We start from the raw sequence: 21,015 nt of genomic DNA on the forward strand, positions 1-21,015 counted from the left end.
AAGTCATCAAAGTAGACAGGATTTCAGTAGCATTTTACTGTTTTAAGTTTATCTTCATATGGTTTTTTGTTGCATGTTGGAGGTAGAGGAGCACTAAAGAATTGGGGAGCTGAGGCATGTAAAATTTAAAACTCATTTATGGTATGCATGTAATTGAGGTAACAGCTGCTGCTGTTAGTCACCCATCTGCTCTCTTTTACAGCCCAAGAGACTTTGTTAATACAGTAATAAAAGTCATTTGATTTACAATTGAAACGGCAGCCCTTGATAATAATGCATCTCAGAATCTACAAGGAGAGACTGGAGTTACACAATTATTAAAATAAACCTGAAGTCATTGCTTTAAGACTGAAAACCAGCTTGTGGAAGGTCTGATTCTTAAAAATTCTTTAGACCTTATCTTTCTGCCTCTTTGTGAGCCTATAAAGAAAAAGGTCTAAAATTCTAAATATATTATCTGAATCTTTGATGTAGACCTAAATCCAGATATATATCTTTTTAGTTAAAACTTTCTCAGTTCTGGGATAGCATTGATTTTTTTTTTCCTTAATAAAACTAGAGACTAAATAAAAAGAAATAAAAATAATAAAATAAAAATAAAAATTATATAAAAACAAAAGAAAAAAGAACAACAAAAAAATAAAACTAGAGACTAAATTAGAGCCGTTCTTTCGGCTCTCCTAATTCTTAAAATTACTGCATTAAAAAGACTACAAAATGACATACATACTTTTATACCTCATTTGATCTCACCGGTCTTATTTGCTTACGTCTAAACCTGAATGAAAATTAAAGCAAGTTCTTTATTTGCCTTCCCAGGAGTTCTTTTTTTTTTTTTTTTTTTTAAGTGTGTTTTTCCAGGACCCATCAGCTCCAAGTCAAGTAGTTGTTTCAATCTAGTTGTGGGGGGCACAGCTCACAGTGGCCCATGCAGGGATCGAATCAGCAATCTTATTGTTAAGAGCACCGCGCTCTAACCAACTGAGCTAACCGTCCACCCCCCAGGAATCCTTATATACCCGTCTCTTGTTAGCAGTATGCCAGGATCACAGTTAGATTTGCTATGTAAATAAAAGGGGAGAACTGTGGAGGCCTTTCATTGCTGAGAGGAAAGAGGAAAACAGATAAGTGATGTCTTCAGTTCAGATTTTGGCCAAATCTGGTGACTTCTTTTGATGATATTATCAGACCAGTTAGAATTTTTTTCCCACAGGTCTTGTTCTTGAATTGAAACCCTAATTAAAGAAATGGCCAGAAAAAAGAAAGAAATTAAAGAAATAATAAGAGGGAATTTGAAAAGTCATCTATTGAATATTGAGAAGAATGATTAATCAAGAATTATTTACATGTTCCCACTGGTGTTTAAGACTAAAGAACACTATAACTTGTATTGATATTCAAAAGTCTTGGATAGCAATTGGCTTCTGATTGACAGTGTTTTATAGACTACAGAGAATTACATAAATGGAAGTTATGTGTTAACATTTAGCCAGGAAAGGGCATGGTGTTTTTAGAATCCAGCCCTCATCTGTGATCAATATAACATGTATCCTGAGGGGGAACAAATGAGCTTTTTAAAAAAAATTGTGGTGGAAAAATCACACAATAAAATTTGCTATCGAGGGCCGGCCCAGTGGCTCAGGCAGTTGGAGCTCTGTGCTCCTAACGCCGGAGGCTGCTGGTTCGAGTCCCACATGGGCCAGTGGGCTCTCAACCACAAGGTTGCCGGTTCGACTCCTCGAGTCCCGCAAGGGATGGTGGGCTGCGCCCCCTGCAACTAACAACGGCAACTGGACCTGGAGCTGAGCTGCGCCCTCTGCAACCAAGATGGAAAGAACAACAACTTGACTTGGAAAAAGTCCTGGAAGTACACACCGTTCCCCAATAAAGTCCTGTTCCCCTTCCCCAATAAAATCTTTTTAAAAAAATTGCTATTGTAACCATTTTTAATTGTACAGTTCAGTAGTGTTAAGTATATTCACATTTTTGTGAAACACATCTCCAGAATTTTTCATCTTGCATTTCTGAAACTATACCCATTAAACAAGTCCCCTTTTCCCCTCTCTCCAGCTGCTGGTAACCACCATTCTGCCTTCTGTTTCTATGAATTTGACTACGTTAGATAACCTTGTGTAAATGGAATCATGAAGTATTTGTCTTTTTGTGACTGGCTTCTTTCACTTAGCATAATGTCCTCAAGGTTCATCCAAGTTGTATGTAGCATGCGTCAGAATTTCCTTCCTTTTTAAGGCTGAACAATATTCTATCATTTGTATATACTATATAACACATTATGTGTATTGATTTATCGCTCAATGGACATTTGGGTTGCCTCTACCTCTGCGCTCTTGTAAATAGTGCTGCTATGAACATGACTGTTGAGATATCACCTCTGAGACCTTGCCTTCCAATTCTTTTGAATGTATACCCAGAAGTGGGATTGCTGGATCATATGGTAGTTCTAGTTTTAATTTTTTTGAAGAACCTCCATACTATTTTCCATAGCAGTCGCACCATTTTGCAATCCCATTTGAGCTCTTTTTAAAGACTAGTTCATTTCCTTTTGAGTGATTGTAGGATAACTTCTTTAGATCTGGACAGAAATTTGGTAATTTTATTAAAAGCTCTAAGGAGATTAATAATTTAGTTAGTTCATATCTTAATTCTCTGTTCTACAAAATACATGATGGCTGTTCCCAAAGGTGTTCTGCATACTCAGTAAGTTTCTTGTCACTGTCCCTTCTCTATTTTTAACCAGCTGAAAATTAATCTACATAACAGTAATTTTAAACAAAGATTTATTGCTTAGGTTCTTTAGTTAATGGTGTAGTCATTTACAACTTACTCATATATTAATAAATAGTCATGGATGAGTGTCCCTCTGGTGTGTAGTATTTTCTGTAGGTATATTGTCTCAAACACTTGTTTTTGGAGCTACCATCATCACAGGTGTCAGATATGGTGAAAAGACCAGAAGTTAAAATTCCACTTTTTTTCACATGGGTCTAATACAAATGTTTGTAAAAAAAGTCAGTAACTGGTGTTATGTCCAAAGATTTATTTTAATGCTCAGCTCAAATTGTAGACAAGTTTTACTTCTAATAAGTTTCAATTTGCCTGAAGTGCATAGCTTCGTTGATTTCTTGATCATAGAATTGTACTAGCAGTTAACCTAGCTTTCAAGATAACGGAGGAGAAGCTAACAAAAGTAGTTAAAGACCATTTTGGAGGAAGGGGGCTGAGTGAAAACTTTTAAAGATGACGAATAAGAACCCAACTTAAAAATTATTTAAAATTCAAGTTTGGAGTTTATGAGAGAAACAGCAAAGGTGGAAGTGGGACTTCTGATTTCTGTAGGGAGTTGCTGCCCCTTTGCTTACTACGGTGTTAAGGTAGCTCTGATGACTTGGCCATTTGTGATTTGTTTGGTTGAGAGGAGAGAGAGGAAAAGGAACACTCTGATTTCTCTTCCTTGGTCCTTAATGCTTCTCAGCACTCTTGAGTAACTGTGGGCGTAAATAAATCATGAGTAGTGGACAGTTACTAGAGCAAGTAGCCTTAAGTATTTCATCTCCAGGAAAAGCCTGTTTGTTGCTCAATTTTTCTGGCTTTTGCTTAGTCAGATGGACAGCTGGGGTTTCATTCTGCTTTCAGAGCAGATTTGAACTGGGTTTGCTTTTTCAGTTTAGAAGTTAATGTACCCATTAGTGCTCTGATCCTTCTGCAGTTTTCTGGCCCTTCCAACTTATATTGGTTAGTAGGGAAATTTCACCAGAGAATCCAATAGAATGTCAGTAGCTGAATTTTGGTAGATCATAGTGTGCCCATTCTTTCTTTCTCCTTTTTTGTTTTCTTTTAATTCTTTGTGGTTTGCCCTTTCACTTTGAGATCTCTAATGGGCTTGCTCATGGTTTTCCTTACCTAGCTGAAAGGTCAGCTCTGGGCTCATTTTCCCCCACTCTTCCAGCTCCCCTTTTACCGTTTTCATTAGTTCTTCTACCCTCTTAGCTCAGAGGTTCTTTATCTTTTTTTGTGTTGTGGACCTGTTAGCAGTCCAGTGAAGCTTCTGGATCTATTCCCAGAATAATGTCTTTGAATGTGTAAGATACATACGATTACAAAGGAAACCAATTACACTAAAATGCCTGTACTATCCTTTGAGGTTGCTTGAACATAATGCAAGGGTTCTGTGTGGAGCAAAGAGCAGTTTGAGCGGCAGGAGGAAGAATCACAACTAAAGGGAAGTTACCCAGAATCCCAGTAAGACTTTTCCGAGCTGAATGGCTGTGTCAGCTCTGAGGGGACAGCAAGTCCACCCCTGTCCTTCTCTGAGCTAAGAAAGCCCAGGCCTCACGGTTTGAGGCTGGTAATTGGTGAGGAATACCTGTTTGCTCTTAACACAAGTGCTCTCTAGTTCCTCTCTGAGAATTAGCTTTAGGCCTGTCTGTGTGCTCTTATAAACAGAAGCACTTCAACTTTTTTTCAAACAGGCTTATCAGTGGAACCACCTGCTAGAATTAACAGCCAAAGGGAGTCAGCAAGTGTTGGATATCCTAGCCTAGGATCCTATCCCTAACAGAAAGAATGCTTCCTTTATTTTTAAAAAATGTGGGAGGCCAGGGGGGAGTAGGCAGGGCTTTAGCTTATTAGCTACATTACAAACATACTGTTTTCATCAGAATATAATTTTATCTGTTGCCTAGAAATTTAGCTCCCTTCAAACACATGATGTATAGTTTTGTGACTTAATTATTAAATGGTTTTTTAAATATGAATTATAAAGCAAAGTTTATTTTTAGTATTGATTTTGCCACTCAGTGTAATCAGTGTGCCTCCTTTCCCTGAAAATAAGTCCTTCCAAAAATTGTGATTGTTGATTCAAAATTAGCTTTTTAATATAAATTATACCTTAATACTGATTAGAAATTAGCCTTTTAACTTTAAGCATAGCATATGAAATGTGTTATGCTATAATGCCCAGGTGGGTATTTATTTTGATGACAAGTATCGACATGAGAAACGTCCAAACCGGTGGAGAATTTTTTATAAGAGTTTATTTGAGCCAAACTGACCCCAGGATTGAAGGTTGCAAATGCTCCGGATAATGAGTTTTGCAGTTTCTTTTATGCGTTTGAAATTATTAAGGAGGAGAAGCTTCAGGAAGATTACCTGAGGATGGGAGAAAGCAAGGTTGGGAGTGGCTAACCAGACGGTTCATAGGATTATGTGCTCTGGAGGGTCATTATACTTATTTCAAATTGTGTTAACCTAGACGCACAAAAGCAATGGACAGAGCTTGCTTACGGCAAAGATAAAAAGATAAACCTTTGACTAAAAAAGTTACATGCTTGGAGTGTGACTACCCACCATGACCTGCCCAGTTAGGAATTTATGATCAGATCACCCTGTGAGGTTACTTTCTGTAGAACCCTCTTTTTGTCCACATAAGTAAGCTATTATTTATTATAGACTCTACAGTCTCATGGAAGACTTGTTTTCTATTAACTGTCCTGTATGAATGTCGGATACCACCAATAGGGGGCCAGTTATTCTTATCCTTAAAAATAGCTCTGCTCAGCTTCTTTTGAATCTGATTTTAATTAAAATTTGAGAATATTATGCCTCAAAGGCCATCTGTGTGCTCGATACTCTTCAGTCTGTTAAAAAAAGAAATACTAGGCCCCAAATGGAGTCAGTTACTCTCGCAGCAGCACACCAAATTTCAAATTCGACCTCTCCCAGAAATGTGACCTTTAAACAGTCAATCTGAAATTTCCTGAGTAGCACTAGTGAGGGTAATCTGCTTCATAAAATCACTGTTGCTTCCTTCGCCCAAGAGAAGATGACCTGGCTGAAAACAATCCTCTTTTCTTTTGCTAATGACTTCCTTGCCCCACCCTCCTGCCTTTAAAACCCTGCTGTTTTGTACAGGTGCCCCAGAGCACCTTTCTGTTTACGAGGTGGGGTGCTGCCCGATTCATCAATGGTTCGATAAAACCGATTGGATTTTTAAATTTACTTGGTTGAGTTTTGTTTTAACAGTCCCAAAGAAATAAGTTAGTTTGTCCAGTGCCAATCCAAGTCAATCAACCGAAAATAAATTTGGTATGGTTGTGGAGGAAAAAAGGGTGCTGTAATCATAAATTCCTAACTGAGCTGGTTGGTAGTCACGCCCCAGACCTGTAACTAATTTAGTGAAGTGTTTTAAGCCAGCCCTGTCCTTTGTTCTTGTGCATCTAGGTTAACACACCTTTGAAACGCCAGAGTAAAACCCCTGGAAAGTATGACCACCCTCAAGAGAGCACAGAATCTTGACTAATCTGTAATCCATTCCCCACCTTGCTTTCTCCCACCTTCCTGTAATCTCCCTTACTTTCCCTCCTTAATTCCAAAAGAAACTGCAGACTGTTATTCGCCAGAGAATTTGAGATCATGTTCCCCAGCATAGTGTCGTCAGTTTTGGCTCAAATAAACGCTTATAAAAATTCCCTACAGGTTTGGACGTTTCTTACATCGACAAAGTAAAAAATAAAACGTGAACAGAGATAAAGTTGGAGAGGGGCACTGTACTGTATGCCAGAGAGAGGGTTAACACCTTTGTAAGAAAAGTGCGGACATCTAACTAAGAAATGCTAACTTAGCATAGAAAAATGGGCAAAGAGATCAAGACAAGTCACAGCAGTGTTCCTATGGCCATAAACATGTGGAAACAATGTCTTTTCAGCAGTCAGCCTGGCAAAGACATTTTTTAAAGAGAGAATGCTTAATGTTGCTGTGAATGCAGCGCTCATATATTGCTGGGGGTGGGGGGATGTAAACTGCTGGTCTTTCTGCAAGGCAGATTAGCAGAGCCTTTGAAAATTTTATGTCCAGTCATTCTACTTAAGAATCTATCCCAAGGAAATAATCAGATGTGGACTTAGGTATAGGGATGGATAGCACATCAATACTTGTGATGATAAAGAACCTGGAAACTCGGTATGTCCATCCTTAGAGAAATGACTATGGAGAGTTAAGTCACCGGTGGGATTTTCGTACAGCTCTTAATGACAAGTACAAATGCTCAAATGGTAGAGGGGGAATACAAAAGATAAAGTTTTACCTACATAGAGGATTAATTTTGTAAAGAATTACAGAGGAAAGATGTGGGTAGTAAATATAGTAATCAGTCTATCTTCCAGTTTCTTAGAACTCAGCCTTGAGTGGTTTTGGGATGGAGCCCCAGAGAATTCATCTGAGGAACAGTTTTTGGTTCTCACAGGTAGTTGTTACCTAGCTACTAAGGAAACACAAGTCTTTGTTTTCATCACAGTTCTAGTCAAGCAACTTATTATGGTTTGGGCTTGAAGGTGGTTGGGTGGAGGAAGAAAGACGGGTAATGTGCTCTGCTCTAGTTATCACTGTAGTAGCCCCTTCATCTGGGTCTGTTTCTCCTGATTAATTGTGGTTAGACAGACTGCTATTCTAGTGTTACACCAGAAAATGCTCTTAAGTCTTAAAACGTGCAAGTTTAGATGGTAAATCAGAAAAATACAGAGCTGGCTTTATTCATCTCCTTATCACAGGAATGGGTTCTTCTAGGTTTTTTTAAATAGCTAAATTCTCACCTGTGCCTTTCCTGTTGCTTTAGTCTCTCTCTAGTGAGCTACTAGTAAATTATATACATACATATATATATATATATATATATCTACACATATATATATATATATATATATATGTGTGTGTGTGTAGATAGATATATATATATTCTGAATGTAGCTTGGGTTTTAATCTCTCCTATATCTCCATCTACAGATGACTGGTATTGGGAACTGAATTGAAAAGAAATCAAATGGCTTGTTATGAGCTCCCATACTATACGAGAGCAGAGTGTGTGGGGAGGCAGTGTGTATGTAGGGCGGTGACTGGCAATGTGTGAGACAAAAGGAAACATGGGTTTTGTTTTTGCCCTATTATTGTCTGTCTCTGCATTGATTTTGTTGTTATTTTTTCAGATTATGGAAGCAGCTAGAAGAAAAAATCACTAACAGAATTGGTGTACTATTTTAGCGTGTACAACTAAGTGTTCATTAAACTTCATTAGCATAGAAAAGTTCCAGTAGAAGCAGTGTTTGCTAATATAAAACTAAATATTGGTAACAGTTTCTTTCCCTGAGGGTGGCCCAAATATTTGGATGGAACTGTTTGCATGGCATATTCAGAGTACCCAATAGATCTGTCATTTCACCTTGTTCTGTTGGGTCAGAAAATGCTGGTTTCTGAGGAACAAAATCACTCAGATTTGTTGGGAAATGTTTCCTAAAAGCTTCCTTAAGTCAGGTCTTGAACTGATTTGGCCTTGGGGTCTGACTTCAAAACCCTGCAACACCACACCATAGCTTCTGAAGCCGGATTCCCGGCTTTCTGTCCATCTGCACAATCCAGCTTTGTTCGTTCTGGTCCTCGTTGGGGTTCCTCCCACCCTGTTTGCGGCTGATCACTGAGCTTTTGATAAAGGCCATGGACTGACTGTTTTCACTATGTGCCCACTAGTCTAAGCAGGACTGGTTTTTATTCTGCTAGCCTGACACGGGTATAGTTGAAAATTATGTGTGTGTAAGTTAAGAATGAAAAGATAAGTTATGTTTATAAACAGCATTTCATGTAAAGTGCTCTACCCTCTTTGCCTGTCAGAGGGGTCAGTAATTCCCATACAACTTGGGCTTCAGTGAACAGTTTAAGCCAGAATCAGAGCTTAAAATCTGGACTCCGGTGTGGTGTCCCGGTCACTAGAATGCGCCCTATCAGCATTTGAAAGAATAAAGGTCATCGGCTGAGAAGGAGGAATGCATTTGGGCAGGTTCTTTTGAAAATGATCCGCATGTACACATACCCACATCGGTATCATGTGCTTTGGGGCAGGGCATTTCAGCAGGGTTTTGGTGTTAGAAATTAACTCTAAAATGTGTGCGTTTATTTGAGCTCTGTGATCACTGGGGCAGCACTTACTCACTCATAGTGACTCGCTGCTTATTGAACTGTCTTCCCCTAAACACCTGTGGGAGCCACCAAGGGATGCATTCAAAGTCACTTTCCAGGTTTGTTTTTAATGGTATTGTTTTATTCAAGAGTATCTTTTTGTTTTCAGAGTAAGCCCCAGTCTCCAGAGAGAATTACTTCCCTTCCCGTCAACAGTGGCTCCAAAGAAAATGGGATCCATGAGGAACAAGACCAAGAGCCACAGGATCTCTTTGCAGGCAAGTGTGGACTCAAAAGTTACACTAGGGAGCTTCTAAATGCTGTGTTAAAGTAACCTCCTCCTGTGTGTATTGGAAACAATTCTATGTGAAATACAATTGTGGAAGATTCCAAACCTGGAAAATGCAGTCCCTGCCATCAAGATCCTTACAGGTGTAGGGAGTAAGACGTACATATACAGTTATTTGAGAAGGTGAGTTAGACAAACTTTTAAACAATAATATAACTGTGGCCAGAGGAATGCTAGAAATACTAAGTCATGGGAGCTCAGAGGGACCTGAGATCAGACTAAAGCAGTGGCTTTAGACTTTTTGATCAAGACTCATGGTAAGAAATACATTTTGTGTCATAATCCAAAATATATCCATACTTGGATAAAACTGAAACAAGTTTAGAGGGTAAGGGGGATCAAATATATGGTGATGGAAGGAGAACTGACTCTGGGTGGTGAACACACAATGGGATTTATAGATGATGTAATACAGAATTGTACACCTGAAATCTATGTAATTTTACTAACAATTGTCACCCCAATAAATTTAAAAAAATAAATTTAAAAAAATGGAAAAAAAAACACTGAACAAGTTTTATTAAATGACTTGCCCTTACTACTTTCAATGCAATCTGAAATTTCCTATTGTTTCTCTTTTTTTAAAATGTTATTTGCAACCCATTGAATAGATTTCACAATTCACCAATGAGCTACAATCTGCACTTTGAAAAACACGAGTGTAGAGCAGAGTTTATCAGTCTTGGCACTGTTAACATTTGGGGCCCAATACTTTTTTGTTGAGAGGGACTGCCTGGATCTTAACGGGGTGATTTTTGTCCCGCCCCCTAAGACACTGGGCAATGGTTGGAGACGTTTTAGTTCTCACAGCTGGAAGAGCTGCTAGTGTCTGGTGGGTAGAGGCTACGTATGCTGCTCAGCAGCCTGCAGTACACAGGACAGCCCTTCCCAACAAAGAATTATCAGCCCAAAACATCGGTGGTGCCCACACTGAGAAACTGGTCTAGAGTGGCCTTGGAAGGCTCCTCGAGAGAAGCAGGATTTATGTTGGAAAAAGGACAAAGAGTACAAATGGTTGGGCAGGAAGTACAAGGTGCAATGAGGGACAGTCAGTAAACCTGGTTGGCCAGAGCGGGGTTCTTAGAGAAACCATGGAAGATAGGGCTAGAAATGTAGTTTAGGACGATTTCCGATGTCAGTATTAATTAGTTCAAATTTTCATCGTAAGCGGGGAGGGGGGTGGTAGATGAGGGTAAAAGGGATCAAATATATGGTGATAGAAGGACAACTGACTCTGGGTGTTGAACACGCAATGTGACATACAGGTGATGTAGTACAGAATTGTACACCTGAAACCTGTGTGATTTTACTAACCATTGTCACTCCAATAAACATTTATTTTTTTTAAAAAATTGTTTTTTCATCCTAGTGCCAATTAAGAGCCGTTGGCAGTTTTGAAAAAGGAAAGTGATATGGGCAAAGTAATGTTTTAGGAAAACTGATCTAAGAAATTATTATATAAAATAGATTGCAGTGGACAAAGACTAGAGACTGCAGAAGTCATTCACAAATTAGTTCAAGAATGAAATGGCAAAGACCGAAAGTAAGGTGACGAAGGAAGGGGAAGGTGAAAACGTTTCAAAAGAGAAATCAACGAATCCAGGTATTAATGATTAGATGTAATGAGTGTCCAAAAATGGGGATTGAAGACAGAGTGAAAATAAGTCTCAAGTCCAAGGACTAAGAAGATAATGGTAACATTTGGAGGCCTACATTCTAAAGAAGAAACTGGCTTTGGGAGAAGAGTGAGTTTGGGTTTTAGAAAATTTAAATGCAAGTGGCAATGCCCAGGAGGTGATTTGAACTGTGGTACTCTATGTGGGGAAAGACGGAAGAACTGGAGATAGGGGAACTTCTTAGAGGTTAAAACTGCCCTGTGAATAAGATCCTCAGAGGAGTGAAGGGTGAGGAAAGGGAGGGATGAAAGGGCGGGTGGAGGGTAAGAGCTTGGGAAGACTCACATTAGAACTCTGGTAGGAAATTTAGAAGACATGAAAGGGAAGAAGTTAGAAGGTCTATAAAGATTTAGAAGATTTTCCAGTTCCTTTCATCTCTGAACTTAAAGTACACACTGTTCATTCTGGGAGTGATTATTTTTTGGATAAAGTTTCTGGAGGAGAAATGCAAATAATGAGTTATCTTTAGTTATATGGCAGGTTGAAAAGGTTTTTCTATCTTTGGGCCTTAATGTTTGTGATCTTTCCTTATAAGAGGACCTGAAATCTTAGTGTGACTTGAGTCACTTCCGTGGTTGGGTTTTATATGCATGAATATGTAGAACTTTATTAGGGACTTACACTTATTACTAAGGAGGGTTCTGATTAACTTCATTCCCCTACTGTTTTCCTAAGCAGCCAATACCTGCCTCACTAAGAAAGGAACATAAGATATCTACAGAAAGTAATGCTTACTTACAATGAGACGTTTACTTTAGCACTCTTAGCTTCTCCAATATTTAATATACTGACTGGAAATTTAAATGCTTTGATTTTATTTTCCACGTGATTAGTTTAGTGGTGGTGGAGCCCAAAGGCTTTTCCATTACTCTTATCAAGAGTACAGAGAAAAAAACATTTTTAATGTAAGTTTTAGCATCTTTGTCACATGAATTTCAATAGAAAATGTACAGCTGTTCAAAAGGCTTTTAGTTGCACTCTAATAAGTCAAAGGTTTTAAATGAGAAGCACCTTATGTTTCACTTCCAAACATATTTATTAACTTAATTATTTATGTGGGGCCTTCATGATGGGAATGTCCTAAACATACTGCAGCTGGTTGCTTGCTTCAAAGAATCCTGTCATCCCGAGATGTTTGTTATGTATACTTTTTTTGTTTTGGACTCCCACAGCAGGGGCAGATTACATTACCACCGCTCCCTTTTTACTGATAGGAAACACATTCTAATGGTGTGGCAACCTTGTTTGTAGACATGATTCACACTTAATGATTAGAACATTGATCTAGGACTTGGTTATGCCATGTAGACCCCCATCTCAAGGTTTCATTTTAGCTCCAAATGAAAGTCTAGAAAAGAAAAAGAAACCTCTGTCTTTGATTTCCCTGAGGCTAAAATTGAATGCCTACCGATCAGGCCAAACCTAAATGGTTATTTGTTTCCTTTATTAGAAAGAAAAGAAAAAGCTGAGCTGTTTAGGTTTTGAACTTTTAGCTCCACTGCTTTGAATTGAAAGTACATTCTTTATATTTGCCTAAAAAATTTTAATGCCTAAAAATGGTACATAATGCTCTTTTGAAAGTACTCCCTCTAGAACACTTGGGGAATGAATTGTTCTGCTCAACTGAGATTTTCCCAGATAGATAAAGGGAGCTCTTAAGCACTAATTTTTTTTAAAGTAATTTTGATTAGAAAGATTTTCAGGTATTACACATATCTTTTTTTCTAGTTTGCTGTCTTTCTGACCCTTCCTTTGATGTCACTTTTCACTCTCAGTATACCTGCCTCTTCTATCATACTGGCTTATAAAGCAGATAACCAAACTTCTTTTACAATAATTATAACTAGAACAAATAGAGCTCATATAAGGTTTTAAATGAATACTCCTTAGACTAAAATAAATTGGTACATTTCCTTTGGCTGTGTAGTCTTTTTGCTTGATAACTGGTTCTTGCCTAAATTCTATATAGGAGAGAGTAGCCAAGTAGTTGTATTTAGAAATGAGAGCGGTTGCTGTACAAAGCTTGTGCTAGAAGAACACCGCCCTTCCTGCCCTCCCCTTTTATCCATGTAAAACTTTCTTGATTCTTGTTCTTAGTCGGAGAACCTCCAAGTATTGAGAGTGGTTGCTGTCGTTCTTGTCTCTCAGCCTAGAGAACTGAAGTTTAGCCATCAAAGACCCATTATTGACCTTCATTATAAAATAATCAACTATTTTTAGATGCCACAGTGGAGCTATCCCTGGACAGCACACAGAATAATCAGAAGAAGTTACCAGCCAAAACGCTCATATCTCTTCCTCCACAGGAAGCCACAAATTCTTCTAAGCCCCAGCCAAGCTATGAGGAGGTGAGAGTCTGTGCTATTGGTCTTATTTATTTTGGATTTTTAGGACTGTGCTGCCAGTTAAAGTTCAGTTGAGTATGAACCTTGAGAAAATATTTCTGACTTTTGAAGAAGACCTTTATGGTTAATGGACAGCCAGAATCCAATAAAGGACTCTTTCTTGTGCAGAGTATCTGTTACCCCGAGGAGAGCACAAAGGCTTTCCATGGTCACTAATGATATTTAGTGTCTGATGCTCCCATATTCAAGAGTGTAGTCTCTATTCATTCCCTCCTTAGCCTGACAGAGGCAAGTCTTCCAAAGCCTAGTAATTAGTCATTATTACAAAATAAGGTTTTACGAGAATAGATACAACAAAAGACCTTTAAGCAGACTTCAACTTAAAATGGTGGAAGTTGGTTCATTAGTAGTGTTGGGAATGGACAGAGCTGAACACTGATACATAGAAGAATATATTTTGATGTTATATTGATATAAGATTAAGACAGTAAAATTGGTTTTTTGTGTATCAACTCTCATGATTGTCTTCTCTTTAAAAGCTAGAGGAAGAAGAACAGGAAGACCAATTTGATCTGACAGTTGGGATAACTGATCCTGAGAAGATAGGTAAGTGTGCTTGGGACCCCTTCTGCTGTTAGGATGTGGCTGTGGAAAATACAGTTGGCTAATTTCCAGATGAACTAGCCAACGTAAATACTTCGTCATTATCTTTCCTGTAGAATTATACTGCTTACTATGCTTCTAAGGCCAGAATCAGCAGTCAACCAGTACTTTATTTAGACTTTTCTTGGCTTTAGGCAGAAAACTCAGAGACATCAAATACTATTATAATCCCTTTTTAACACGTTGCGTACGGATCACGAGAATCTTCACGAGGGATTTAAACCCCGCCGTACGCAACGTGTTAAAAACCCAAATATTGCCTTCTCTCACAGAGTTGATGAGACCATTTTATTCCCTTTTCAGATCATAAATTCCATTTAAATACAAAAACAAAACAAAAAACCCCACATGTTCTATAATTTGGGGATACCGAATTTATTTTTCCCTCAGGAAGTTTAGAATTCTTGTTACATACCATTTCTCATATAGTCTTGATACCTACAGAATTGGGGCAGTCTGCATCTCTCTTTCATAGGTAAAGACTAAAAGACCCAGGTGGAATCTTGGTCAGATTGACATTAGATTTTCAAAAAGCACAATATTTAACTTTGGCCAGGACTTGAATTTCTCAGCTAGCCTTTCCGTGTCCCAGCCTTGTGAAGCTGTTGGTGAGCAGAGAGCAACCGGCCTCAGCTGTCCTTGTTCCAGAGACAGCCCGTGACAGTAGAGGCTGGACAGAGCCCTGTCCTAAATGGGGATGGTGTTTATATGGTAAAAGGAAAAAGATAATCTCCCATCTTTTGTCTATTCTGGACTAGGAACAGGAATTTCTAAAGTCTAACTTAATTAAACTTTATGCCCAAATGCTTTGTTGTTAAAATGTCGAGTTTTACTTTTCCTGTACTGTTGTACTGGTAGGATATTTATGAGCATCTTATACGATTCCCTCATCCAACAACAGAGGAAATTGAGGACCAGTAAGTGAAATACAGCTTTCCTGTCAGGTCACAATGTGGTCCCTGGTAGAGCCTGGACTAGAACTTGGAATTATATGTTTAGGATTCTCTTGCTTCTCTCATGTTTATGAGTATCCTATATATCAGTTTCCTAGGGCTTCTGTAACCAAGTACCACAGATGCGGTGGCTTAAAACAACCAAATATATTCCCTCAGAGTTCCTACTGGAGGTCAAAAGTCCGAGGCCATAGTGCCAGCAGGGCCATGCCCCCTGTGCAGGCACTTGGGGAGAACCATTCTGTGCCTGTCCCCTTTCGGTAGCCTCACACATTCCTTGGCTAGTAAATGCATTACTCCGCTCTTTGCTTTATTGTCACATGGCATTCTCCCTGGGTGTCTTCACATCATTTTTCCTCTATGTGTGTCTCTCTGTGTCCAAATTTCCCTTTTTTATAAGGACACCAGTCATACTGAATTAGGACTTGGTTACATCTGTAAAGACAGACCTGTTTCCAAATAAGGTCACATTCTGAGGTACTAGGGGTTAGACTTTCAACATAACTTTCTTAGGAGGACACAGCTCAACTAGGACACAGTTCAACCCATAACAGTAATTTAAACATCACATGGACCAGATTTATTTCCACACAAATCACTTTTGGTGATAAGCCTTCTTCCCCTTGCACTGTAGTCTAGATTCATAGTCATGTTGATGCCAAGAAATCAGCCTCTTAAAGCGTTTTCATATTCAAGATCTGATTTTTTTTTTAATCTTTCATTTATTTTAAGTGTGTTTTTTCCAGGACCCATCAGCTCCAAGTCAAGTAGTGGTTTCAATCTAGTTGTGGAGGGCGCAGCTCACAGTGGCCCATGTGGGGATCGAACAGGCAACCTTGTTAAGAGCACTGCGCTCTAACCACCTGAGCTAACTGGCTGCCCCAAGGCCTGATCTTTTTAAGAACACCTTCTGTTTGGGTGGGCTATTTATCAACATGTGCTTCTCATTTCCACACACATCTAAATAAATTAGAATCCTACTTCTACCAGGATATGCTTCTTCCTCTTGGTAATGTGCATATGCCGTCTTCAACTTTCTGAAATTATTTAGAAATTAACCTGAATTTAAAAGTGCTGTATTACTAGCCCATTTCTGTATCTTATGAGCTGTGTATATACGTGCAAGTAGTTCTCTGTTCTCACACATGTCCTCAGTAAAAGCAGCTGATATGCAGGCGAAGTGTCTGAAGACCCTGCTTTGCTCCTGTTGTACGTACAGGTGCACTTACACGTTCCTTAATTGCAGGCGCTAGATTATGGGGTTGACCTTTTGGACATCTGACCATGACTATTCAACTGAGAATGAAATTTTGAATACTTTTCCTTAAAGTAAATTTAGATTACTTTTTCCTTTTATCAATGGTAAGCACCCTTCATAGCATTAGGCAATGCGGTGTGAGTTGGTTAGAAGAGAAAAACACTACTAACCAGTATAAAATAATTTCTAAAGCTTAGTCTATGATTTTCATTTCACACATACTCTTTTGGTGGAGGCTGGAGAGGCAGAGAAGGCAAGCCCTCTATTCCTGTGTGATCTCCAGCTTCTTTGTGTGCTTTCCCAGCCATCTCACGGAAACCAAATTGCAGAATATGAGCCTGCTTATGACAGTATTGCACCTTCTTCCCCTGGGCCCTCACCCCACCACCAGTTCAGAAGTTTAAGCAAGTAGTAATTGTTGACCTAGGTTTCCTGCTTGGTGTAAGGAAGAATCAAGGGGTGGGGAGAAAAGGAACAAAACGAACCCCAAACACCAGAGTCCAGCCCTAAAGCTGTGTCTGTCTAGAGTGCAGTGTATGTCTTTTCAGTGCTCAGAGAGTCAGTGGTGTCTTTATGTCCCTAAGTGGCCTAGGTCATGACACTGATACAGAGAAAAACAATTGCTTGAATCCCAATTTACTGAACAGTCGAAGGCTGTTTCAGAAAAACAATCCCTCCAGGAAAGAGAGAGTTGTGTGACATCAGGCAGCCGAAGTTTCTTCCGGCCAGGCCCTTTGCTCTGGGTGAACATGCTAGATGAGAGAGGTCAGTGTCCCCCAGCACTGATGGAGGGGCCGTGACAGTATTTCTAAAAGAGCAAACCAAGCCCAGAGCTAGCTTAGGGTAGAACTACTTGTTTCCTTTTACATCATTTGCTTCCTTCTCCTCCTCCTGCTTTATACAGCAAGAGAATTGTGTGGTTTTAGACAGATGTGTGCAAACAGCTCAAATATTGGCATGGTAACAACTGATGGATTGTCAGTATCCAGTGCTGCTTTGTGAAGGGCATGAATGGAGCCTGGCTTTAGAACAGAGGACGGACTCTCTTGTCTAACTCAAATTGGGACCCAGCCAGCATCCATGGGGTATGACAAGCACCAGAGGCCATGAGGCAAAGTCAGAATTGAATTGTAGGGTAGTATCTAAAGTTTGGTGATGAAACAAACATCCCAACTTGTACAGGGCCTCTGTGGCTTAAGATTCCTGGCTACATGTGAACAAGGTGAGCACTGCTTTGGTGAACAGAATGCTCAGTCCTCTCCTGCTTTGTTATTCTCCCACAGGGGACGGTATGAACGCCTACGTAGCCTACAAAGTCACAACACAGGTGAGCCCGTGTGACCTTGCTGATGAACCTTAACGGGCTTGGGTGCTTCTACGAAGAAGGTCATCATTCAGATGATTTCTGGGTATTTCTTTAGTTCCTTTGCCAACATCTTCCTTCAAGTTTACTCAAGATGGAGCAAGCCTGCCTCCCCTTGGTGATCTCATCCACACCTTTCCACTTTTCTTCCAGAGACCTAACACGTCAGTGTCAAACTGCGTCAGTTTTTTGAAGCCGTGCAGTGTATCTGACGTAGTCCTGTCCCTCTTAGGAACTAAGTGGCTTAACAGCTAGTTTGGTGGATTGCCCCGAACTATTATCAGCTGTTTAAAAATTCTCAGTTCTGAGCTTTCCTGTACTGAGCTTCTTTTAATACTTTCCCTAACCTTTTGCCCCTCAGGTCTGGTCTTCCTTTTTCCTATTTAATGCATACACCACTTACACAATGTTGTATGCAGGTTATGAAGCATACAAAATGAAGCCCCAAACCTACCACCAGTCTTCAGATGAGTACTGTTGACCTGTGTGTTTCTCCCTGTCACATCCCCTGCCTCACACCTTAGAGGTGACCACTGTCCTGAGTTGTGTCTTATTTCCTTTATAAAAAGTCTTCATGTATGTATCTCTAAACAATATACTGTTTTGCTTTTGTTCTTGAGTTTCATAACAGTGGTATCATGCTGAAAATAGTGCTCCTTTACTAGCATTGTTTCTCAGACCCATCCATGTTGTGTGTAGCTGTAGTCAGTCCACTGTGTGATTGTAGCATAATATATCCATTTTCCTGTTGTGAATATTTCACACGTGTCCAGTTTTTTATGATTATGAACTATGAACATTTTTGCACATGTCTCCTAGGGTACATGGAAAAGAGTTTCTCTAGGGTATATAACCAGGAGTAGTACCCCTGGGTCGTGCACATGTTGAAGAAAAGGAATGCAAACTTTTTAAAAGTCTTTGCACCGATTTATACTCCCATCGGCAGTGTGTAAAAGTTCCCATTGATACGCTCCCTTGCCAACAACTGGCAAGGCCAGTCTCCTTAAATTTTGCCTGTCTGCTGAGTATTAAATGATCTCGTTGTGACCTAGGCCTAGTCTTTTTTACTAGAAGTCTCCTTTATGTTGTCTCTCTGCTATTTGTTGGCCTGCCTCCTGTAAGTTCTAGATCCTGTGACCCTGGAGGGGTTAAAGTATCTGCAGTGTGGACATTTCATCTGATCCTTCCCCCTTAGAAGCACTGTTTAGTCTCTTTTTTTCAGTTTGGCTGCTTTAATTCCAGTAGCTAATACCCTTAAGTCAGTGCAGGATGAATGGTTGGAGGTGACCATAGAATTCTAGCTTTCTAGAGTTCAACATTAGTTTCCTTAGAGCAAGTGTTATTAACCAGGGAATGAAACTGTTTTTGAATGTAATTCATTGCCTTTTGTAATCCTACATATTTTATGCATTTTAAGTCATTATTTTGAGAAGGGCTCCGTAGGCTGCCACACAGCCAGAGGGGACGATAGCTCAAAAAAGTTTAAGATTTTCAGCCTTGGAGAAAGTTAAAATTTACTTACGTGTGGCTAAGCAACAGGGATCTGGGCAGTAGATTCCTTTGATGTCAGCCGGATGACTTGCAAGATACTCCTGCATCCCCTATTTGGAATAAAATCACCTTGTTTTTTTCTGTCCCCAAGACGAGCTTACCAATGTTCAGAAGTAAACAGTTTGCAGTGAAAAGAAGATTTAGTGACTTTCTGGGGCTTTATGAGAAGCTTTCCGAGAAACACTCTCAGAATGGCTTCATTGTCCCTCCTCCTCCTGAGAAGAGCCTAATAGGTAAGGCTGTGGTCTTTAATTTTGCTTGGATTTGTTTCCTTTGCATTCTTCTGCAGTATACGTTCTACTTAGTGTATGAAATGATTTCTATTAACAGTGTAGTCTTGTGGTTACAAAAATTTCTGGTGTTTTCCTGTAAATTGCAGGAGGTCTAGAGAAACAGACAGCAAGTTTTGACATGTTCTCTTTCTTTGGGTATAGCAGGAGGTTCTGGTTTTAGCTTCCACAGTTGTGTGTGTGTGTGTGTGTGTGTGTGTGTGTGTGTGTGTGTGTGTGTCTCCTAGAGTGTTAAGTGATTGCTATTCCTTCCAGATTGGAATGTAGTAAATTGGATGGGGTGAGGGGCAAGGAACCTTCTCATTACCATCATTTGATGTTTGATCTATACTCAGAGTCCCACTGGCCCCTTTTAGAAAACAGGCTCTGCAAGTCCCAGAGTTTAGAACCTCCAGCACTTCGAGACTTGTTTAACCAATGACTCTCATGTGAAGAACCTTTTGTTCTTGCCTGCTCATGGCATAGAAGTGGCCTTTGGTTGTGTTTTGTACTGTTTTTACTGCCTTTCCTTCTAGAGTTTTTTTATAAGTTTATCCTATTCATGATGGTTATTGGTTATTTTTGCTTTTTAAATTCCATTCCAGGAATGACAAAAGTAAAAGTTGGGAAGGAAGATTCTTCTTCTGCAGAATTTCTTGAAAAACGGAGGGCCGCTCTAGAAAGGTAAGTGCCCTACAACCATTTTTCTGAATAACATGAGAACTAGGGAGGAGCTGAAACCCGAGACTCAATTATGAGACATTCACTAGAGTTAATAGAGATGAGAAAGTTGAGTGAATGAAAGATTCACACTTCCATGTTATCTCTTAACTTTTCCTAGGTCTCTTATCTTCCCACCTTGGGAACACACCATCTTCTTTTCTTTCCCTGCCCTGAGTGGACAATAAGATATGAAAGGCTCTGAGGTCTCTTTCTGACCAGTTATTTTTCTTCCCTTTTTAGAAATGTGAATAACATGACCTTAAATGTGCTTACTACAAGCAGAGTCATATTTAAGTGCCTTATCTGAGGACATTGTAAAGTAATGAAAAACCTTGTACCTCTGCCAGCACTATATGACGCCCAGAACAAGTGGGGCCAGCTTGACTAACCAGATGACCGCTTACTCTGTAGGTACCTTCAGAGGATTGTGAATCATCCTACCATGTTACAGGACCCTGATGTCAGGGAGTTCTTGGAAAAAGAAGAGGTTAGTATTGTACAAACTGAATTTCATAATTTGTATTTGCCCCTAGTGAAATGAAACATTCAGTCAACAAATACTTGAACACTTAACATGCATATAGGGCAGTTAGTACCAGACTCTATCCTAGTTTGTAAACCCCTAATAGTGACAAGTATTTTTCGGCCTTTGAAATAAAAGAAGCTCTGCCTGTAGTCAAAAGCAACTGGTTGTAGAGGTCACACTGTAGCCTAGTTTTGTCTTACTGGATTAACACAATGATCCATTTGGCAAGTCCTCAGCATCTTTCATAAGTTACTAGGCTCAAATTCAATACGTTTTTTGTGCCAGGAGCTGAGGGGCGTTGGTTCAAAACCAGTTACCACAAACCACAGAACTGCCATGTAGTAAAAGTGTTGATTCAAGTGGACAGTCTTTTTCTAC

At 39.5% G+C, this 21,015-nt stretch overlaps 1 protein-coding gene across 1 annotated transcript in view; it reads left to right on the plus strand.

Moving 5' to 3' along the window:
• SNX1 (sorting nexin 1) overlaps window positions 1-21,015 on the plus strand; it is a 31,590-nt gene that overhangs the window by 2,689 nt on the left and 7,886 nt on the right. The window contains exons 2-8 of the mRNA XM_019750738.3: window positions 9,131-9,239; window positions 13,207-13,334; window positions 13,871-13,937; window positions 17,489-17,532; window positions 19,211-19,352; window positions 19,994-20,072; window positions 20,523-20,598. Of these exons, the coding sequence (XP_019606297.3) occupies window positions 9,131-9,239; window positions 13,207-13,334; window positions 13,871-13,937; window positions 17,489-17,532; window positions 19,211-19,352; window positions 19,994-20,072; window positions 20,523-20,598 (645 nt within the window). The remainder of the gene's footprint in view (window positions 1-9,130; window positions 9,240-13,206; window positions 13,335-13,870; window positions 13,938-17,488; window positions 17,533-19,210; window positions 19,353-19,993; window positions 20,073-20,522; window positions 20,599-21,015) is intronic.

The sequence above is a fragment of the Rhinolophus sinicus genome, chromosome 3 (genome assembly GCF_057876585.1).
Source record: "Rhinolophus sinicus isolate RSI-liver-muscle chromosome 3, RSI-T2T, whole genome shotgun sequence".
In the NCBI taxonomy this organism is placed as follows: Eukaryota; Metazoa; Chordata; class Mammalia; order Chiroptera; family Rhinolophidae; genus Rhinolophus; species Rhinolophus sinicus.